The sequence below is a fragment of the Acanthochromis polyacanthus genome, chromosome 17, assembly GCF_021347895.1.
Source record: "Acanthochromis polyacanthus isolate Apoly-LR-REF ecotype Palm Island chromosome 17, KAUST_Apoly_ChrSc, whole genome shotgun sequence".
Taxonomy (NCBI): domain Eukaryota; kingdom Metazoa; phylum Chordata; class Actinopteri; family Pomacentridae; genus Acanthochromis; species Acanthochromis polyacanthus.
In genome coordinates, this window is record NC_067129.1 from 36,656,967 (window position 1) to 36,679,096 (window position 22,130).

The 22,130-nt window shown below is 42.1% G+C and overlaps 1 protein-coding gene across 5 annotated transcripts in view; it reads left to right on the forward strand.

Moving 5' to 3' along the window:
- amot (angiomotin) overlaps window positions 1-16,702 on the forward strand; it is a 101,441-nt gene extending 84,739 nt beyond the window's left edge. For 3 of the 5 annotated variants that reach the window (XM_051937665.1, XM_051937664.1, XM_051937666.1), the window contains 3 exons: window positions 12,132-12,281; window positions 15,632-15,828; window positions 16,448-16,700. In XM_051937665.1, coding sequence (XP_051793625.1) covers window positions 12,132-12,281; window positions 15,632-15,828; window positions 16,448-16,580 — 480 coding nt within the window. In that variant the 3' untranslated portion in view covers window positions 16,581-16,700. Of the gene's footprint in view, window positions 1-12,131; window positions 12,282-15,631; window positions 15,829-16,447 lie in introns of all 5 variants that reach the window. The other 2 variants (XM_051937661.1, XM_051937663.1) reach the window with 1 other exon arrangement.
- Window positions 16,703-22,130: the final 5,428 nt, after the last annotated feature.

Here is a 22,130-nt window from a genome sequence, read left to right on the forward strand (position 1 = left end):
TGTACTGCAATAACGGTATACATATTAAATGTACAGGTAGAGAAGAGCTCAGTGCGTCAAGAGAAGTCCCCCAGCAGCCTAGGCCTATAGCAGCATGACTGGGGGCAGAACGAAGGGACGTCCAAGAGAGAGTCAGCTGTGCAATGAAGACACAAGCCGAACCCCTGTGGGTTACCCAGTCAGCCCCAACTATAAGATTTGTCAAAAAGGAACGTCTTAAGCCTGGTCTTAAAAATAGAGAGGGTATCTGCCTCCCGAACCCAAACTGGGAGCAGGTTCCACAGGAGAGGCGCCTGATAACTGAAGGCTCTGCCTCCCATTCTACTTTTAGAAATTCTAGGAACAAGTAAGCCTGCAGTTTGAGAGCGAAGAGTTCTACTAGGATAATATGGTACTATCAGATCTTTAAGATATGATGGAGATTGGTTATTAAGAGCTTTATATGTCAGAAGAAGGATTTTAAATTCTATTCTGGATTGAACAGGAAGCCAGTGAAGAGAAGCAAGTATAGGGGAAATATGAACTCTTTTGCTAACTCCTGTCAGTACTCTCGCAGCAGCATTTTGGATCAACTGTAGATGTTTAAGAGAGCTATTTGGACAACCCGATAATAAGGAATTACAATAGTCAAGCCTGGAAGTAACAAAAGCATTAACTAATTTTTCTGCATCACTCTGAGACAGAATGTTCCTGATTTTTACAATATTACGCAGGTGAAAAAAGGAAGTCCTACAGACTTGCTTTATGTGTGAGTTAAAGGACATGTCCTGGTCAAAAATAACTCCAAGATTCCTCACAGTAGTACTGGAGGCCAATGTGATGCCATCCAGAGTAACTATTTGCTTTGAAAGCAAGTTTCTAAGATGTTTGGGGCCAAATACAATGACTTCAGTTTTGTCTGAATTTAGCAGTAGGAAGTTAAAAGTCATCCAGGTTTTAATGTCCTTAAGACAATCTTGCAGTCTAGCTAGCTGATCAGTTTCATCTGGCTTCATAGATAAATACAATTGTGTGTCATCTGCATAACAATGGAAGTTAATACCATGCTTCCTAATAATATTGCCTAAAGGAAGCATGTATAATGTGAAAAGTATCGGTCCTAAGACAGAACCCTGAGGAACTCCATGATTAACTTTAGTATGCTCAGAAGAGTTATTGTTGACATGCACAAACTGGAACCTATCTGATAAGTAGGATTTAAACCAGTCCAGTGCTGTCCCTTTAATGCCAATTGAATGTTCTCGACGCTGTAATAAAATTTTGTGGTCGATTGTGTCAAACGCTGCACTAAGATCTAACAAAACAAGTATAGAGACTAGTCCATTATCTGATGCTATGAGAAGGTCATTAGTAACTTTCACTAGAGCTGTTTCTGTGCTATGATGCACTCTGAAGCCTGACTGAAACATTTCAAACAAATTATTCCTTTGTAAGTGTTCACATAATTGATTTGCAACTGTTCTTTCCAGAATTTTAGAGAGAAATGGTAGGTTGGATATTGGTCTATAGTTAGCTAACACATCTGGATCTAAAGTGGGCTTTTTAAGCAAAGGTTTGATGACAGCAACCTTAAAAGCCTGTGGTACATAGCCTGTTACTAGAGAGAGATTAATCAGATCTAACATTGAAGAATTAATTAAAGGTAAAATCTCCTTGAAGAGTCTAGTTGGGATAGGATCTAAAAGACATGTTGATGGTTTGGATGTAGAAACTGTTGAAATTAGTTCAGAGAGACATATAGGAGTGAAGAATTCTAAAGATTCATCAGGTCTAACAGCCAATTCAAAAGCATCTGTGACATTTGTAGGAAGGGCCAGATTAATTTTATCTCTAATCAGAACTATTTTATGTGTAAAGAAGCTCATGAAGTCGTTACTGGTTAAAGCTAAAGGAATACAAGGTTCAACAGAGCTCTGACTCTTTGTCAGCCTGGCTACAGTGCTAAAGAGAAACCTAAGGTTATTCTTGTTCTCCTCTATTAAAGATGAATAATAAGTTGTCCTGGCATTACGGAGAGCTTTTTTTATAGATTACTAGACTATTTTTCCAAGCCACATACACTTCCTCTGAATTAGTGGAATACCACTTTCTTTCCAGCTTTCGGGATGCCTGCTTTAAAGTCCGCAGCTGGGAATTATACCAAGGAGCAAGTCTTCTCTGAGATATAACTTTCTTTTTTACAGGTGCAACACTATCAAGAGTTGTACGCAGTGAGGCTGAAGCATTATTAACATAATAATCCACTTCTGTGGGGGTAAAATTATAATATTTGCCTTCTGATTTATCAGTAAATGTTTGAACACAACAATAAATCAGGAAAATTTCTTGCGAACCAACTCCAGCGCAATGAAGAAAAATCCTTCATAATAGCAATTTAGGATTCCTCAGGGAAATATTCTCAGTCACCCCGGGAAATTAATCAGACATTCTATAATTATTAACCAAGTTTAAACTCATCAACAGTTAACCCAAACGAAGAAGATATTCATAACTTTCTTGACAATCTAAACTTGCCCGAATTAACATCAGATTACAGAGACACACTAGATGCTGCATTGTCTATCAAAGAATTACAGTGAGCATTAGACAGTATGCCAGCAGGCAAGGCACCTGGTCCTGATGGCTTCCCTGCTGAATTTCTTAAACATTTCTGGTCAATGTTAGCACCCCTTTTCTTCAGGACAGTGACAGAGATTAAAAATAATGTTTATATAAGTTCGCATATAAATACAACTGCAATTAAATTATTATTGAAACCAGACAAAGATCCTACACTTCCCTCCAGCTATCGACCTCTGTCACTAATCAACACTGACATCAAAATTATCTCAAAAGCACTCTCCTCTAGATTGGAGAAAATTATCCCGTCAATAATCCACTATGATCAAACAGATTTCATAAATGGCCAACACTCCACCAACAATATCAGAAGACTTCTTAATCTAATCTCTTTGACGCAACACCACAACAAAGAAGCTATCGTTATGCCACTGGATGCAGAAAAAGCCTTTGACAACGTTAATTGGTCTTTTCTCTTCGCTGTGCTCCACAAATTTGGCTTCGGAGAGTTGTTTATCCAGTGGATATCGGCTCTGTACAACTCACCCAAAGCTACAGTCACCACTAATGGAATCACTTCACAAAGTTTCAGTTTGCAAAGGGGAACGAGACAAGGATGCCCACTCTCTCCTTTATTGTTTGCGATCTTTATCAAACCATTAGCAACAGCTGTACGTCAGAGCACTGATATCAAAGGTATCTGCGCTTTGGAGTCTGAACACAAAATTAACCTATACGCAGATGACATTTTACTTTACCTACAAGAACCGAAAACCTCAGTGAAAGAAGTATTTAACCTCATTACAACCTTCTCATGTCTTTCAGACTACTCCATCAACTGGTCAAAATCAATCATATTACCTTTAACAGAAAACTCATGGAATCCCACAGTCCAAAACTCGCATTATTCTATTCCTACTGGCAACAACAGATATCTGGGTATAAATATTTCCTCCAAACTCTCAGAGCTAGTTCACCTGAACTACACCCCACTTTTGGATAAAGTCTGTGAAGATCTAAGGCGATGGAATAACCTCCCCATCTCCCTTTTGGGACGAATAGCTACAGTCAACTACCTCTTTTCCATGATTCCGTTTAAACCCACATCAAAGTGGTTTCAAGCATTAGACTCTGCCATTGGTAGATTCTATTCAAAGAACAACAAGAAGGCTAAAATCAGTTTGGCCACCCTCCAGAGGAATAAACCCGAAGGGGGACTGGGAACCCCCAACTTCATGTATGTTTAGCCAACCAACTACAGTATATCACCAAATGGATTCACCCACATGAAGAATATAACTCCTGGCTGGAACTAGAACAGTTAGATTGTAACCAGATCAAAATCTCTGACCTGCCCTTTATCACTTTTGCCCTTAAACATCACTCCTGCTTCAAGAACCCAATGATCGCCTCCACCTTGTCTGCTTGGTGAAAAACGTTGGAGGTCACAGGCTCCCAATTAAAACCCAGCATACTGTCCCCAATCTGGCACAACCCTGATTTTGCAAACAATAAAATAGCTCTTTATTTCAGGACGTGGGCAGAGAGAGGAGTCACCCACCTCCATCACCTTTTTGATAACACATTTAGGACATATCTAAACTTATTCCAAACATTTGAAATAAGAAATGGAAACTTCCTCCACTACCTACAGGTAAAGAAGACGCTTACAAGTAGGATTCCATCGCTTCAGTCTACTTCACAGCCAACTGATTTACAGCCACCTGAATTTGTCGAATACATTGCGAAGAAACAAAAAGAACCTCTCAAAAATTTATAGTTTACTTTCAGAGACGGACTCTATTCACCTACCAACTCACAAATGGGAAAAAGACTTATCCAAATCCTTTGACTCTGATTTTTGGACCCAGATCTGTGAAAACACATTTAAAATGACAAAAAATACCAACTTACAACTGATCCAATTTAAGGTTCTTCATAGAACGCATATAACCCAATATAAATTATATAAAATGGGCTTCTCAAACTCAGACACATGTACTCAATGCACCCAAAACATAGCTGACACATATTTTCACGCTCTTTGGCTATATGCACCCGTCTATCAATTCTGGGCACTGATCACACAGAAACTCTCCGATATTTTGGGCTGTGGGATTCCACATTCCCCAAACATTTGCCTAATTGGTGACCTAACGCTAACAACCCACACTTGCAGCTATCGCCATTGCCAAAAAAACTATTTTAGTTAACTGGATAGATAAGAAAGTCCTCAACATCATCCATTGGCTGAACCTCCTCACAGAACACATTTCACTGGAGAGAATATCTGCTCCATTTATTAATTCATTAAATATTAATCTATAGCTCCTGCTTGTATGTGGGCGTATGCCACTGCCCTCATAAAATAAAAAAATTAAAATAAAATAAAAAAATTGTAATACCTGTTCTGTCTGTGCGTATGGTCTAACTTTCCTCTGCTTTATTTCAGTTTATTAACCCTCCAACTCTGAAAGATTGATAGCACCATGGACTTCAAGGCCGTGTGCATGCACTGGTGGTGTACTTTCCCTATGGTTCGCGGGGTTGCTCTCTGGCTCTGCGGAGTCGGGGTGGCTTGTGTCCCTCTCCCTGGGGGTGGGGGTCTCCGGTGTCTGGGTCTGCTCTCCCGGGGCCTTGGGGATGTCGGCGGCTGATCTCTTCTGGGGCGCCTGGCTGGTCCTGGGGCTTGGGGTGGATCGGTCCCTCCGTTGCTCCCCTGTCCCTTCCCGCTCCGCTTCCCTCCTCCTCCCTCCTCTCCTGCCTGCCCGCTCCTCCTTGCCCCTTTCCCTCTCCTGGGAGGTACCTGTGGCCCTCTGCGGCTGGGGGGTCTGGCGTGGGGGCTGGGTGGTCTGTCTGGAGGGGTGGCTCTGGCTCATCTGGGCACAGGCCTTGATCCTGACCTGCGTGCCGCCACTGGAGTCCAGTTTCTGCTGGCTGGGGGCCTCCGTCTGGGCCTGGTGCTGTCCTGGGGTGTGGTGGGGTGGGTGGGGTCTCGGGGGCACTACGGGGTAGGCGCCCTGCATCCTTGGCATGCTGGCTCCTGGGTGTGCGTGGCGGCTTGTGGCCCTCGCTTCCTTGTGGCGTGGCCTGGTTCCCCCTTTGGGGTGGGGTGATGCGTGCAGCTGGCCCGTGTTGGGGCTATGGTGCCTGCTGGGGCGCTGCTCTGATCTGCGGCTCCCAGGGGTTGTTGTGCTGGCTGGGCCAGTTGGTTCGTGTGGGCCCTCCCTGGTCCCTTGCCTCTTGGCTCTGGGGGCCCTCTGCGTCAGTACCGGTGGTCTTGCTACCTGTGTCCCCCACTGCTCTGTCTTCTTGGGCCGGATCCACACCAGACTGCCTCTTATTGTGCACTTCACATTTTTCACACCTCACTGTAAATAGCAACCTTTAGGCACATATAGGGACACAACAGTTAGGGCCCCGAGGGCAGGTGGGGGTGGAAACAACGGGCACTGTGGTGGGGCGGGTGGCAAGGCTCTATGGCCCTGTCTCCCCCTCATCATCCTCTTGCCTGCCTCCCCTGCTCTCCAATCTTTTTTTTAATGCATCACACACACTCACCTTGGGGGTAGGTCTGGGTTGGCTGATGCCTCCCCACTTTTAATGCACCACATGACACTCAGGGTTACACTATCATGGCGCTGGGATAATGTTTCCCGTTAGGGATCGGCAAACGTATTAATAGAGGAGTAATGGGTGGGTTTCACAGTTATGGCCTCGCTGGTGGGATCTGGCCCCCTTACGGCTATGGGGCGGCAGGGTGTACCATCATCCGTGTCGCTATGGCTCGGGGTCCCCGGGGCCGGGGGGGTCGTGGCCTGTGGGGGTTCTCCTGCGTGCCCGACGGGTCCCGGCTGGTGCGGTGGCTCTTGGTGGGCTGCGGGGTCTGGATTGGCTGTCCTGGTGGGTGCTGTGGCTGTGGCGTGGGCTGGGGGTGTGTGGTGGCTCTGTCCTGGTGGGGGGTCGGTTCGCGTTGTGGGATGTGGGGGCCTTCGGTGTGCTGTGCAACCTTGTCGGCTTGGCCCTGCATTGCTGTGATGGCTGTTCTGGTCTTCGAGGTCTTTCACACTTGCATGTGCATGTTTGTTCAGGTCCCACCAGCTCCTGTCGAGTTCCACTGTTGAGCAGTGATGGGACCCGCCAGAATGTGCTGAGACTCTCACCAGGGTCTAATCTCATGCTAAACCCACTCTCCTTTTCTCTAATATCTTCTTCTGGCCTATTCCACTCTATACTGACATGACATCCACAACTATGGTGTTCAGTACTGTCTGTTTATTTATTCATTTATTTATTCTTTTGTTTGTTTGGTTTTCTGTTTTTTTGTGTATGTGTTTGTTTGTTTGTTTGTCTTATTGATAATAATAGGTAATGGGTAATAGTCGGGAATAACACAGTACCTGATATTCTTCAGATGTAATAGCACCGCTTGCTAGTCCCTGTCCGTCCTGTTTTGTCCTGTCCACCCTTTGTTTTCCCTCACATCACCACTGAGGTGTAGCACTGCCCTCCCTGGCTCTTAACAGGGAATTGTAATAAAGAGTGTCAGCTTAGCTTTCAGGTAGGGCTGGTGATGGTCACACGCATGCACTAAATCATAAAATATTTGGCTGCAAGACTAAAATATGCATTAATCTCATAAAGTGTTGACACCCCTTCCGTGGAGTTAAACAATGAGAATAAATGCAGAAAAAAAAACCTTATCAACAGGCACAGTCCCTCATAATACCTGAGTATCCAGACAATGAGTGACAGCAGCTTCCCTCGGTGAACAATCTGGGGTCACTTCTCAAACCGATCCTGGAACGGTCACGGCACCATTGTAATGGACGTGTGTGGGTTCCTCTGCAAGTCTGCCTTCACACCTGTTATTGTTGTCCTGCATTGTGTTCTTTTCTTTTCCTTTTCTCATCGTGTTGTAAATAGACAGGCCTGCAAGATGCTGCTAAACATATGTTTAATTCCTGTCTCTCTCAATGTGCAGAAAATGTCCATTAATCATGTGTCCATACGCTGCTCCATCTCTCTAATGTGCAGATAATGTCCCTTAATCATGTTTCCATACCGCTGCTCAGTCTTTCCTTAACGTGAAAATACTGTCCATTCATCTCATGATGATCTCCAACGTAAAAAGTCAATTCGACCTGTGTCGATCTCCAACGTAAAAAGTCCATTCGGCCTGTGTCGATCTTCAACGTAAAAAGTCCGATTGGCTGTGTCTAGCTTCCCGCTTCGTCAATCCGACGTTCCATCCTCACTTCCAACGCATAGTCATGATCGCATCAAAACCGTGATCTCTTAAAGAGACAGTAATAACTCCAACAACAATGAAAAATAGAATAGATTTTAAACACTGTCGAAAACCCAAAGGGGGCCAGTAATCCTCCAACCCCCAACCAAATAAATTAATTGATCGTCAGAGAATCACTGGACCCCCAGCTCTCCGTCTAACGGGTCCAGATCTACAGCCCAGTGGGGTCTGACCCAGATGGGTTCTGAAGAACATTTAAGCTGGTATTCAAGGAAAATTCGCCTAGCTTCTAACTGCCTTCATCCAGCCGCCTGCTTCCTCTGATAATTAATTTAACTGAGTAGCCACTATCGAATGGTCAAATTAACTACCAGTCACGTCTGTTAATGGCAGCTTTTCCTCTCATGGGTTTGGCACTTGGTAAGTTGCTAGGTTAAAGTTTAGAGGTTAGGAAAAAAACCCAAGGATATGTTTGTAATAGGCCACCCTCGGCCCCAAAGACCAGTAACCTTTCTGAACCTTTTTTAGATGTAATGCACACATTAACCTGACTTTTTACCACCAGAGAAAATATTCAGAATTAATCATTGTGATAGGGATAAAGTGAATTTCTATTCTGTTAATTCTAATTGCAGAAAAAATGTTTATTATAGTATTTTAGCAAGGGCGTAGCAATAGCTCTTAATCATCAGACAATTAATTAAACATCACTATTCTTTCAATGGCTTGACACGACTCATAAGTGGAACTATGCTTTCATAAAAGAGAAGAAATAATCACTTAGATTATATAATTTGGAGGGGGAGAGCAGCCGGCTTGGCCGTAGTCGACTGCTCACCTGAAATCCAACAAGCCTTTGAGACCCGCCAGGGCCCAGAGGGAAGTGGATGGGGGTTCGGTCCAGATTTAGATCTGCATGTATCCAATTTGGTTGTTTGGGCCAGATAAAAACTTTGTTAGTCCATTCTGGTGTTGATCCTCAAGGAGAAGATAGAGTTCAGTAATGTTCCTTCAGCCAGCATGTCACAAAATGAGGTGGCGAACCCGAGCAGAAAACCACACTCTGCCGAGGCAGAGGCAGGTGAAGAGAGTGAGTTATTGAGGGAAGGTGGGAGATTTGTGGAGGGGTGAAAAGCCAGAGAGGAATACGTGGAGGAGAGGAGTCCGGGGATAGAGCGGTGGAGCCGGGGATCAGAGGGCAGCGAGCGGGCAGTGCGGAACGGAGTGTGGAGGTCGGGAGGGTGGGCGCTCGCGGCGGCAGGCCGGCAGAAGACAGGGAAACCATAGGAGGGAAGCCAGACGTAGAGGGTCCGGGGTGGTGAGGCTGCAGGAGGATCCAGGGGTCCAGGAAGGGGAGCCGAGAGGGAAATCCGGAGGGGAACACGAGGAGAAAGGCAGGACAGGAGGAGATCCGGGCAGCTGGGTGATTCTGGGTAAAAAGGAGAACAGAAGGCATTAGAAATAGAACTGACCATAAATGGGTTTAAGTGGCGAGAGGGAAACTGACTGTGTGGCAGGAGTTTACGATCTGGCGAGTTGTGGGTGCAGGAACCAGTCTTTTATTGTGAGAAGTGTAATCACTGGATGAGCCACAGCTGTCCAGATTCAGGGGAGGTGGCTAATCACCTGAGTGGAGGTAGCCATGTGGCTGCACTCCACTTGGTGCAGCGCTGAGGAGAGAGAGGAGCAACAGAGGGAGAGGAGAGAGGAGAGAGGAGCAAGAGAGGGAGAGAAAGGGGGGAGACAGATGGGAAAAAGGGATTTGGGATGCCAGGTGGGAATGGGGGGAAACGAGGAGGAGGCCCTGACACAGCATTATTTTTAGATCACAGTTCCATAATCCTCAAACAGCTCAGAAAAAGCAGTACTTTCGTCCATAATTCCAATAGAACAGTTATTCCGTAGCAGATCATGTTGAATCCCCCATCTGGAGTTGTGTGATAAAATCCCCTTTGCTCAGAGCATTTCTACCCTGGTTTGCATCAAGTGACTACCACCCAACGACTCCCAACTTGCGTCTCAATCAGGTGTAATTTATAGTGAACTGAACCTTTTGCATATGCAATGAATGCACCATTAAATAACATAGCAGTGCAAGCAACGGGAAACGGGACTCAGGTAGCGTCTCCAGAATAAAATCCCCTCCTCATTCATCTGAGACTGAAAGAAGGGGTCAGACTGTACTTCGCACAGTTCCACCTGCAGCCCTGTGGGTTGCTTACTGACTACAGCAGAGAGGAGGGCCGTGAATAGCGCAGTTCGTGGCTGCAAGGCATGGAAGTCTTGGAAGCGATCACTGAACTGCTGTAGCAGAGTTTCTATATCGGCTCTGTACTTTGGAAATATTTTTTCACATGCAGGGACGTCTCTGCACATCTCTTCACAGGAGAGAAAGTGTGCCAGTGTGCCAAATCCATGAAGACGCGGATGAGAAACCGTCTTGGAACAGTTCCAGTTTGCGCCAAAAGGGGTTCATGTGTGCGTACAGGTCCGGCACAGTTTGGCATCTCCCCTGCAGCTGTATGTTAAAGTGATTTAAATATGAGGTGATATTGGTAGTAAAAGCCATATCGCACAGAAAAGCTGTGTCCCGGAGTTTGCAGCAGTATGCACTCGTATCACAGCAAAGACGCTCCTCCAAAAACACAGGGAGTTCAGTGTGCAGCGCAAAAACCTCTCCAAACACTTTCCGTGGCTCATCCGTCTGATGTGCATCTGTAAATCTCCATTGGCGGCATTCACCGCTTCCAAAAAGGCAATAAACTTTCTATGATTGAAAGCCCTGTTTCACCCTTGAATAAGATTAGTAACTTTGGTCACTAAATCCATGACGTGGCCGAAGTTCATTGTCTTTGCACAGAGGACCTCCTGGACATTAAAAATAAATAATACTAAGACTATGGAAATTGTTTGCACACAGATTATAATAAATTCCTTAAACAGAATCAAATCAATAGTCACCCACCTGATGTATGATGCAGTGCAGTACGGGACAGTCTCCGCCATTCTGATGGAGGAGCCCAGCAAATTCAGTGCGTCTTCCCTGCATGGACGGCGCGCCATTGGTCATGATGGCTGAAAGTTTGCTAAAGCCCCCATGCTCATTTACTACTGTTTTTACAGCGCTGAATATGTCCGTGCCCTTTGTGGTCTCATGCAAAGACACCAGTTCTAGTTTCACCTCTTGCACTTGAACTGTCAATGGTTCTTGTGAAAATGAGGAGCTGGCTCACATCTGTCACATCTGTACTCTCATCAAGCGTCAGGGAGAAATATTTGCTGTCATTCATTACTTGTTTTAGCTTTTCCCCAACATGATTTTGAATATCGAAAATTCTTCGTGTCACCGTGCGACGAGACAGAGATACCGTTTCAAAGTATTTAGCCATGTTGTCATCTTCTAAAGATTTAGCCATCTCTATTGCACACTGCTTTACCATCTGGCTGTCGGACAGGGGCTTCTTTACTTTATCTAGTTCAAGGGTAACAACATAAGAGGCCTTGAGAGCTGACTCCTGTGCAGTGGTGGTTTTGGGGAAAAGGCTCTGCTGTCAGTGAATTTTCCCTTTGAGGTCAGCGACGATAGCGGCTCTAGCAGCTCCGGTGTATTTTTCAAATTTGTCTTTGCACATGGTGTTGTAGTTAAATTAAAATCTTTCATGGCTGATTTTGTTTCAAGACACACTAAATACATTGGTTTGCCTTTGAATTCTGTGAAGAAGTAATCAGCTTTCCTGTCTCGCCTGAAAGATGCAGTTTTGGCGCGGACATCTTTGCTTCTCAAAGATTAGCTGCCTCCTGTGTTCAATGAAGAAGAGAGCAGCTACTTGCCGAGCTAAAGGGCTTTTGCGTCTCTAGCGGTTGGAGGCAAAATTACACCTGTGGTCGAGACAGTCTGCTGCTTCAAAAGCAGTGAAGCCAACAATTAAAAATTTTAATTAGAAATGAATTCGCAGGCTGCACCAGATGACGCTGCGGGCCGCCAGTTGCCCATCCCTGTTTTAAAGTGTATTTCAATTAAGTCATCTGTATCTCTACAAAATGTGTTTTTCTTCCATCAAAAAGACATAATATAATCCAGTCACAGCAAACATTCCTGTACATGACACACAGAGAACAGATATGTGCAGCAGACCATGTATGGGCTGAGGATTACTGAAGTTGGGAGATTTTGGTTGTTTTATATACTGCCTCAATGTATATAAAACAACCAAAATCTCCCAACTGAAGCAGAATGTTTCATACTTGAAAAAATTCTAACACTATTATTGTTAAATGTAACTGTGTGCCTGTGCCTGTGCGTGTGCGTGTGTGTGTGTAGCTGAAAAAAAAGCAGGTTTATGTGGAGAAGGTGGAGCGGATGCAGCAGGCTTTGGCTCAACTCCAGGCAGCCTGTGAGAAGAGAGAACAACTTGAACATAGACTTCGTACAAGACTGGAGAGAGAGCTGGAGTCACTACGCATGCAGCAGGTAACAAAAAAAAAAATCTTAAGAGAAAAAGAAACATCTACAGATAACTCACATAAATACAGGGGGCTGTTGCTCAGGTGGTTGAGTGGGCTCTCCATTTGGTGTAATGTTGAATGTTTGATCCCCAGGTCCCTTCGTGTGGCAGTGTTCCTTTGCATGATCTTAAACCCTAAGTTATTTCCAATACTACTGCATGTCAGTGGTGGCAGATTGAGAAACATGTTGTAAAATGATTTGTAAATTTTAACTCAGGTTTAAAAGGTGCTGTATAAATATGGACTATTTACAATTCAGTTGAATGCATCATAGTGAACCCAGACAAAGAATAGTCATAACACATGCTGAAACTCTGTAGATTTTCCAATAACCCATACTTGGCGCATTCACTGCTGTGGCATCAGCCTGCAGAAGCTTTCTTTTTATGCAGTTTTAAGAGATCCTTAGGTCCTTAATATCGTTGTTTGGCCTACAATGTGACCTCTATGAAGGAGTTCAGTCATCAGATCTGGTTCATAAGTAAACTGAGTAATAATGGATTGCTGCAACGGTTGCTTTGAGGTTGGTAGCTAGGGTACCCGCTTACTTTTTACTATTTAGTGTATTCTTAATCAGCTGTTTACAACGGACTTTTGCTTTAGTGTTTTTTTGTAAGCTGACAAACAATTCCAGTCACTGGACATGCAATTTATGTTTTCTGAAACATTCATTAAGAACATCATCTGCCTGCTCCTTTGTTGCTGGACTTCCAGAGGCAGCCCTTAATCAGGCTGAATTCCTGGAGCTCACCAAAAAATTTGCCACACTTCGCATGCATGCATGCATGCAGGTATGTATGAATAGAAAACAAAAATTGTTAAGTGACACCTGTGACATCAGTACGCTAATATTTTAATAATGTATATTTAAATACAGAGCTTTGGGACTTACATTTAGCATCTGGGCCATAAGTGGAGACAAATAAACATTGGTTTTTAGCTCTTGAAAGCTCAACATTCTTAGAGAGTATTCACAAGTAAAACAATTAGTTCTATTGAACAATATCGCACCTTATATGACACCAAGCATGATAAAGAAAATGTTGCTGACATCTGACTCAAAAATACGGTGCATTTTGAGGACCTTTTAATAAGACGTGTTAGGACATGTTCTAATAGTGTGAATTTTATTATTAAACAAATATAAATTGCCATCTTTATCGCCTTACTATTTAAATACATTACCTATAATACATAATACATTTTCTTTAAAAAAAAAAGCTTTCGGTCTAACTGCTCCAGACATTGACCTCTATGTGACTTACTACGTACAGACTTCTCAATTTTCAGTCCAGTGTCTTACCTGAGTCATCATTGTCGAACATAAAGAACAAACCAATAGCCAATTGTTCAAAAACAGAATAGAGAGTCAATCACAACTATGGTAGCATGAAATAATGTTAAGAATACAGTACAGTAAGTCACAGTATAGGTCAAACAAAAGGAGAGTAGAGTTCCTAAGGTATTGTATGTCAGCTTACCGGCATTCCACCTTTCTCACTTTATATTGAAGAACATTACATTCAATGCTGATGCTCGATCTTCTAGTGACACTTCTCCTGAGGCTAACTAAGTACCTTGTTCTAAGAGAACTATTTTTACTCCACAGCATTACACCTTTACTTAAGGTAGCTTATAGTTGACATTAGCTCACTTGAAACTGTTTTATTTGTAGAAAACATATGCCTACAACAACTTTAGTCAACCACTTATCTAAGACAAGACTGTGTTGTTGAGAAATCAGTTTGTCCATCCTGGAACCAAAGGCATTTTTTGCATGTATTGGCCATCTATTTGTATATGGGATTAATTTCAGCATCATATCTAATTGGTTGGCAACTTTAATATGGTGTGAATATAATTTAGAGTATTTAAGTATCATATCGTGAATTACATGATTTATTGTTTCTTCTAAAAGCATTTACTTTCCTTTTACAGTTAGTCAGTCTCATTTGCCATGAGTGGCATCAGTGAGACTGACGCTACAATAGCATAGGACATAGGAAGATATGTCTGCCATCTCTTCCATCTTTTTATTTATTTCCTCGCACATTGTCCTGCATGGAAACACTGTTTCTTAGGACTGTCTGTATATGTTTTGTGGTCTTTTAGACATGAGGAAATGTTGATTGTTAATGATGATTAACCACAAGATTTCTATAGTGCAATAGATGTATACTTTTGTACTTTTGTATGTGAAGAAATGAACCCAGCCTTTATGAAGCGACGTGATTGTGGGGAGATGAGCCGAACCCTGCAGCTGTCTCCACTCCCCGCAGGCTAATGCCTCCACTCCCCGAGGCACTCCCAGGCAGGAATGACATAGAGGGAGACGTATATCTATGGAGGGAGAGTGAGGACAAGTCGAGTGAGAGGGGCAGAGAGAGGGAGAAAGAGAGGGAACCAAGTAGCTGCTGAAACGGGGATTTTGCACCTGGTCTGTCTCCACCTTTCATGGGGGATGAAATAATCCTCTGGACTCTGCCTTCTTTGGTTTTGTTTTGTTTGTACCTAGGATGATTTTCAGTTCTGTAAAATAAACTTTGCTAAATGTATTTTCTGATCTCCGCTCCTTTGTCCAGCCTTGAACAGAGTTGTGACAATGTCATTAATAGATTTCAGGCAATTTTAAGGTTTAATTGTTGCTTTTCTTGATTGTAAAGTGTCATTCCTTTTATTTTTTCATTGTTGTTGTTGTTTATTAGTATGTACTAAATTAATTCCTACCCTTTATAGCATAGTTAGTTTTTTTTAACTGACGTAGTGTTTTTCTTTGATACTGATTTGATTTTGAGTGTGTTTGCTTTACTGTATGTGCCTTGGCAGTGTAGAACAATTAGGGTTCTCCCTAAATGTGCTCGCCAAGGTTTTAAAAAATATGAAATAACTTGAATTTGTTTTATGACACTAATCCAGGTTGTTTTCTTCTAACTAGAGCCCTGCTTGTGTTGTATCTACTCTCAGATGTACGTTGCTTCCATAAAGGTGTCTGCTAAATTAAACTGTAGAATTGTAGACTAAACAAATGAATAATAATTGTTTAGAATAGTCAGTAAAAAGCAACATAAAAAACCCCATTTTAAACACATTATTTTTTTAAAGTCTTTAATATTTTCAGAGGCTTCTGGAATTATGTTTTATCATTAAATGTTGCTGTAATGTGAAATTGGTACATTTGGAAAGTCTTACAGTGTAGATGCTATAATATAAGTAATATATTAAATTTAAATCCACAAATGACCGGATCCTCTTTTTGTATTCTGTCTCGGTTTTTCTTTGTGTCTCCCCTCCTCCTGTGTCCTTCATTTTTTCCAGCGCCAGGGAGGCTCACAAAACAGTGGTGTGGTCCCATCAGAGTACAATGCAGCAGCCCTTATGGAGCATCTGAGAGAGAAGGAGGAGCGGATCCTGGCTCTAGAGGCTGATATGACCAAATGGGAGCAGAAATACCTGGAAGAAAGTGTGATGAGGCAGTTTGCTCTCGATGCTGCCGCATCTGTTGCCACTCAGAGGTATATTTCGTATTGTTAGCCTTAGTTTAATTTTAAGGCTTTGACATCTTAGCAGTAGCAAATTGTTAATAGTTTTTTAGTCATTCACCTAAATTCACCAAATTTGGAAAGAAGTTTAAGCCTGACCATCTCATATTTGTCTGATTTTTTCTGTATATATGTATATTACTAAGTAACACATGGAAAATCTGGAGTCAGAGGGTAACAAATGTTTTTGGGTAAACTTTTGAAAGAGGGGTGGGTTCTCTGCAATTTTCTTGATGCCAATCTGTAGTGCAATGCTGGAAGTGCCATAACTTGAAAAATTATTTGTGAGAATGTGTGCAGTGCAGGGCCAACTTGCCACTGTTGGCTCCTTCAGCATAGCCCGTAATCCTATCTGCTCCACGGGTGCCTGTGACCGGGATAAGCAAAGGACAAGCCGGGATATGCAGAGCAGTGCATTTTGTTGTACTCTGTGTAGTGACAATAAAGTTGAACCTTATCTTAATTCATGTTGGAAATAAGTGGAAGTCTATGCGGTGTGTTGTGAGTAGCCACACCACTCCCAGGTTGAGGAAGCAACTACCTCTGAAGTGTTCTGGATGACCTACGTTTAAAACATGTTCTGGTTTTCAAGGGATACCTCTGCAGCAGTAATAAGCCACTCTCCCAGCAACAGCTACGATACATCGGTTGAGGCTCGAATCCAGAAGGAAGAGGAAGAGATTCTCATGGCCAATCGCCGTTGTCTGGACATGGAGAGCAGGTAAAACACTCAACATATACATGCCCCTGCCTGAGAATTGGACATGGAAGTACAGAAGCATTGTATTCAATGCCACCTTATAATGTTTTTTTTTAGCTTGAGAAGATTATTTCATTAAGTTTCCCAGTGATGAGTTTTGATTTCAGGCTTAAGGCTTTGGGTTCTTCAGTATGTCTTGAACAGTTTCTTGATTTTCTCCAATGCAAATCAAAACACATACAACTGAAGCGGCACATGGTGCAAAGAAAAATTGTCAAACTACCATTATAGTTGTCATCCATACTTCACTGTAGAGCTGGTTATATTACTAACAAATGGATGTAGTGGCTCTTCAGATGTGCTGCAGCACACAGGTGTTATATTGCCTACTGGTTCAGTTAATTAAATGAAAGTTGTTGACCTTGTGTGGTTCCTTGCAAACTGTGAAGAGCAAAGCAGATCAGGAACATACAGTAACTGTGTGACAAACCCACAGAGCCACAGAACTGTACTGTCTCTATTTGTCAGAGACATTATAAGACCTGTTAAGGTGTTATGTCTTTAGCACTAATGATGCAAGATGCTTGTCAGTTCCTATGATTTATGTTTTTGTTTTGGGTTTTTTGCTTCTTTTGTCTGATTATCAAAATAATAATACTGACATGAACATGAAGTGGAGCAGAATCTAAAGCTAGTGTTTCTTCAGTAAAAGATCAAGTGTGAACACTCCTGGGATTCCCAATCCACTTTCCTGCAGTACTGTCCTGCAGTAACTATGGTTCCATTCTAAACTCTCTAATCTGAATAAGAATCTTCATGCGCAGATCATTGAGAAGGATGCCATGATCAAGGTGCTCCACCAGCGCTCTAGGAAGGAGCCCATTAAATCAGATGTACCATCTGCCATGAGGCCCTCTAAGTCCTTGATGTCCAATCTCCCAACACTGGCTCTGGTGGTTCAGGTAGACTTCTCTCTCACCAGCCTGGGACTCAGTAGCTCACCCAATCACAGAGGAACGCCAAGGACCACTAGCTGGAAAGGCAGTCTTGGGTAAGAAACAAACTGCCTTTATAGTTTAATGGCAGAGAATAACAGTGACACTTTGAAAGAGGAGTAGCGTGAAATGGTTCTGTGGATGAGAAATCATGTGTAGAAAATCTTCTGCTGTTAGTGTGTTTTACAGGACAGTTATTCTATATGTCTCTCCAGGGGTTTTACTGGGTCCCGAGTTTCGCACTTGAGTCTCTCCGGACAGAGTCAATTTCATCGTCCCCCTCCCCAGTACTGCCAATCAACACGCGATGACTGCAGGCCATGTACGAAGACAGGCAGCAGGGACAGCTGCACACAAACTGAACAAAGGACAAGGTCAGGACACCAGCAAGCCCAGCACTCCAGCTCTCCAGAGCATGACATTGCCAGCCCGTCTGTCCAGCCCCAGCCCTGTCTACATCCCTGACCGCATAGCAGGTCCAGCTCACACTATCTATCAGAGATATTATTCCAGTCTTATACTTTCTGTTTTCATAAGTACCAAGGGTCTGCTATAAAGTCTGTGTGACGTGAATTTAGCATCTGCCAAAATTCTTGTAACGTGATGTATTTCAAGAAATGGAGCGTCACGTTGCCTGTACCTCATTTGCATAAAGTTGAGGTCTTGCTGTACCCTGTTTCGTTAGTTTACATATTTTCTGGAACTGTAGTGAAATGTTTCTGTAATAGCAACTGTTTTCAATGCTGGTTTGCTTATATATATATAATTATTAGCTTGACAATATAGAGCCTCAGTTTGGGAAATGGCTGTGAAGTTACTTGGTAGGCACTATTTCTGGGTCAGTCACTATTTCATATTTTTTTGTAATTCAAGTTTTTATTTAATTTTCCAACTTTCAATTGAACAAACAGTAGTACAAATAGTCTCAACTTTGTATTTTTATAGGGCCCACATTCGAGAAAAAAGGGAAAAAGAGGTGAAGAAAAAAAATAGTTACAAAATGCCTACTGCCATAGTAAAATCAAACAAAAACAGCTCCAGGTGCACCTTAATAATGTTATGTTTTCTGACAGCCCCGCTAAATAGGTTACGACTCAAAAATTTGTCCCCAGGATTCATTAAAGTTATCCATATATCATTAATTCTGGCCAATAACTTTTCGTATGAAACAATTTTTAGCATATTTTCTTTCCATTTTTTTTAATATTGGGGGAGACGAGTCCTTCCATAGGCTTAAAATTACTCTTGTGGCTGTAATTACTCCTACCTTTACTACTACATACTTAGATTTTGTTAATCCTTCCATAACTGACTTATCCCCCAACAGACATAACCTTGGAGATATTGGTATGGTCCTGCCAATCTTTTCCAATTTCCCTAATTGTTCTAATACTCTCTCCCAGAAAGGGTATATCTTATTGCAATCCCAGATAGCATGCATACACACGTGGACAAAATTGTTGGTACCCCTCAGTTAAAGAAGGAAAAACCCACAATTCTCACTGAAATCACTTGAAACTCACAAAAGTAACAATAAATAAAAATTTATTGAAAATTAAATAATCAAAATCAGCCATCACTTTTGAATTGTTGATTAACATAATTATTTAAAAAAACAAACTAATGAAATAGGGCTGGACAAAAATGATGGTACCCATAGCTTAATATTTTGTTGCACAACCTTTTGAGGCAATCACTGCAATTAAACGATTTCTGTATTTGTCAATGAGCATTCTGCAGCTGTCAACAGGTATTTTGGCCCACTCCTCACGAGCAAACAGCTCCAGTTGTCTCAGGTTTGATGGGTGTCTTCTCCAAATGGCATGTTTCAGCTCCTTCCACATATGTTCAATGGGATTCAGATCTGGGCTCATAGAAGGCCACTTTAGAATAGTCCAACGCTTTTCTCTCAGCCATTCTTGGGTGTTTTTGGCTGTGTGTTTTGGATCGTTGTCCTGTTGGAAGACCCATGACCTGCGACTGAGACCAAGCTTTCTGACACTAGGCAGCACATTTCTCTCCAGAATGCCTTGATAGTCTTCAGATTTCATCGTACCTTGCACACTTTCAAGACACCCTGTGCCAGATGCAGCAAAGCAGCCCCAAAACATTACTGAGCCTCCTCCATGTTTCACCGTAGGGACAGTGTTCTTTTCTTCGTATGCTTGGTTTTTGAGTCTATGAACATAGAGTTGATGTGCCTTACCAAAAAGCTCCAGTTTGGTCTCATCTGTCCAAAGGACATTCTCCCAGAAGCTTTGTGGCTTGTCAACATGCATTTTTGCAAATTCCAGTCTGGCTTTTTTATGAGTTTTTTCAGCAGTGGTGTCCTCCTTGGTCGTCTCCCATGAAGTCCACTTTGGCTCAAACAACGACGAATGGTGCGATCTGACACTGATGTACCTTGGCCTTGGAGTTCACCTTTAATTTCTTTGGAGGTTGCTCTGGGCTCTTTGGATACAATTCCAACGATCCGTCTCTTCAATTTGTCATCAATTTTCCTGTTGCGGCCACGTCCAGGGAGGTTGGCTACTGTCCCGTGGGTCTTGAACTTCTGAATAATATGAGCCACTGTTGTCACAGGAACTTCAAGCTGTTTAGAGATGGTCTTATAGCCTTTACCTTTAAGATGTTTGTCTATCATTTTTTTTCGGATGTCCTGGGACAATTCTCTCCTTCGCTTTCTGTTGTCCATGTTCAGTGTGGTACACACCTTTTCACCAAACAGCAGGGTGACTACTTGTCTCCCTTTAAATAGGCAGACTGACTGATTATGAGTTTGGAAACACCTGTGATGTCAATTAAATGACACACCTGAGTTAATCATGTCACTCTGGTCAAATAGTTTTCAATCTTTTATAGAGGTACCATCATTTTTGTCCGGGCCTGTTTCATTAGTTTGTTTTTTTAAATAATTATGTTAATCAACAATTCAAAAGTAATGGCTGTTTTTGATTATTTAATTTTCAATAAATTTTTATTTATTGTTACTTTTGTGAGTTTCAAGTGATTTCAGTGAGAATTGTGGGTTTTTCCTTCTTTAACTGAGGGGTACCAACAATTTTGTCCACGTGTGTAAATGTTCCTGTGACTGCATGACATTTCCAACAGGTGTCAGTCATCATAATTCCCATTCTTTGGAGTTTGGAAGGAGTCACATACCATCTGTGTATCAATTTATATTGTATAAATTTCCTTCTAGCTTCCTTTACAAATTTACCAGAGTGCAGCAAAATTTGATTCCACTCATTCTTACTTATGGTACATCCCAAATCCCTTTGCCAGATACTCCTTAGGTTCTCGCATATGTACTTTCTTAAATTTTTAAACAGCTTATAAAATACAGATGCCCTCCGTACTCCCTCTGGCAATTCACAGAAGCTCACCACTGGATTTGGCTCCTGTATAAAGTTACCTTTGATAATACAGTCCCTTAATTGCAAATACTTCCAAAAATGACCTTTCTTTTCCAGTGTATATTTTGAAACTACCTCATCAAATGACATGAATGTTCCATCTTTATACAAATCACTGATTCGGTGTATTCCTTTGTCAATCCACTCCTTCCTATAAACTGCTTCTATCCAAATTTTTACCACAGAGTTATGCTACAGCGAGGCATAAATCTGTCTTAAATGTGATACCCCGCACCATTTATGCACGTCTCTCCATGTGTGTTTTGAAAATATGAGTACAGGATTGTCCCGAAGTTGTTTGTTGTACCCTCCTGGGATAAAAAGCCTACTGGTGTAAGGGGGTTGACCAATTCTTGTTCAGTCTTTTTCCAGCTTAAATCAGGCGAAGTCTCTTTCCAATGTTTAGCAAGTCTCGTCATTTCAAACGCTAAATTGTACAGTTTCACATTAGGAAGAGCCATACCCCCAATGTCTCTTGAAGCCCACATTTTTTTCAGATTAACCCTAGGTCTCTTCTTATCCCACAGAAAGTCCTTGGCCATCTTTTCAAATTGAGCAAATATATCAAAAGATATCTTTACAGGTAACATCATGGAAACATAATTGAACTGGTTAGTAACCACCATTTTAATTACATTGATTTCCCCCCACACTGACAATTTCAATTTTTCCCATTTATCCAAGTGTGTTTTTATTTTTTGAAGGAGAGGGTTCATATTTGACTGCATTATTTCTTCCAAGTTTGGATTTAAAAAAATTCCTAAATATTTCATACCTGATGGCAACCATTTAAAATTGAAGGCTGTGACATATTTAGAATAGCATGATACCGATAAAGGCATACTCTCAGAGTTATTCCAATTTATCTTATAGCCCGAAATCCTAGAGAATGATTCACAACATGTGAGTAATGCGGATAAGGAGCGTTCAGGGTCAGTTAACACTGCTAAGATGTCATCGGCATAAAGGAATAATTTATGCTCATTTCCACCAGCTTCTACCCCTTTGATATTTTTGTTTGCACGTATCTTTAGAGCCAATGGCTCCAAGAATATTGTAAAAAGCAATGGAGACAAGCTACATCCTTGTCTCATTCCTTTAGAGAGGTCAAAGAAGTTAGACAACAGACCGTTTGTCAATACTGCAGCCCTTGGGCTGGAATAG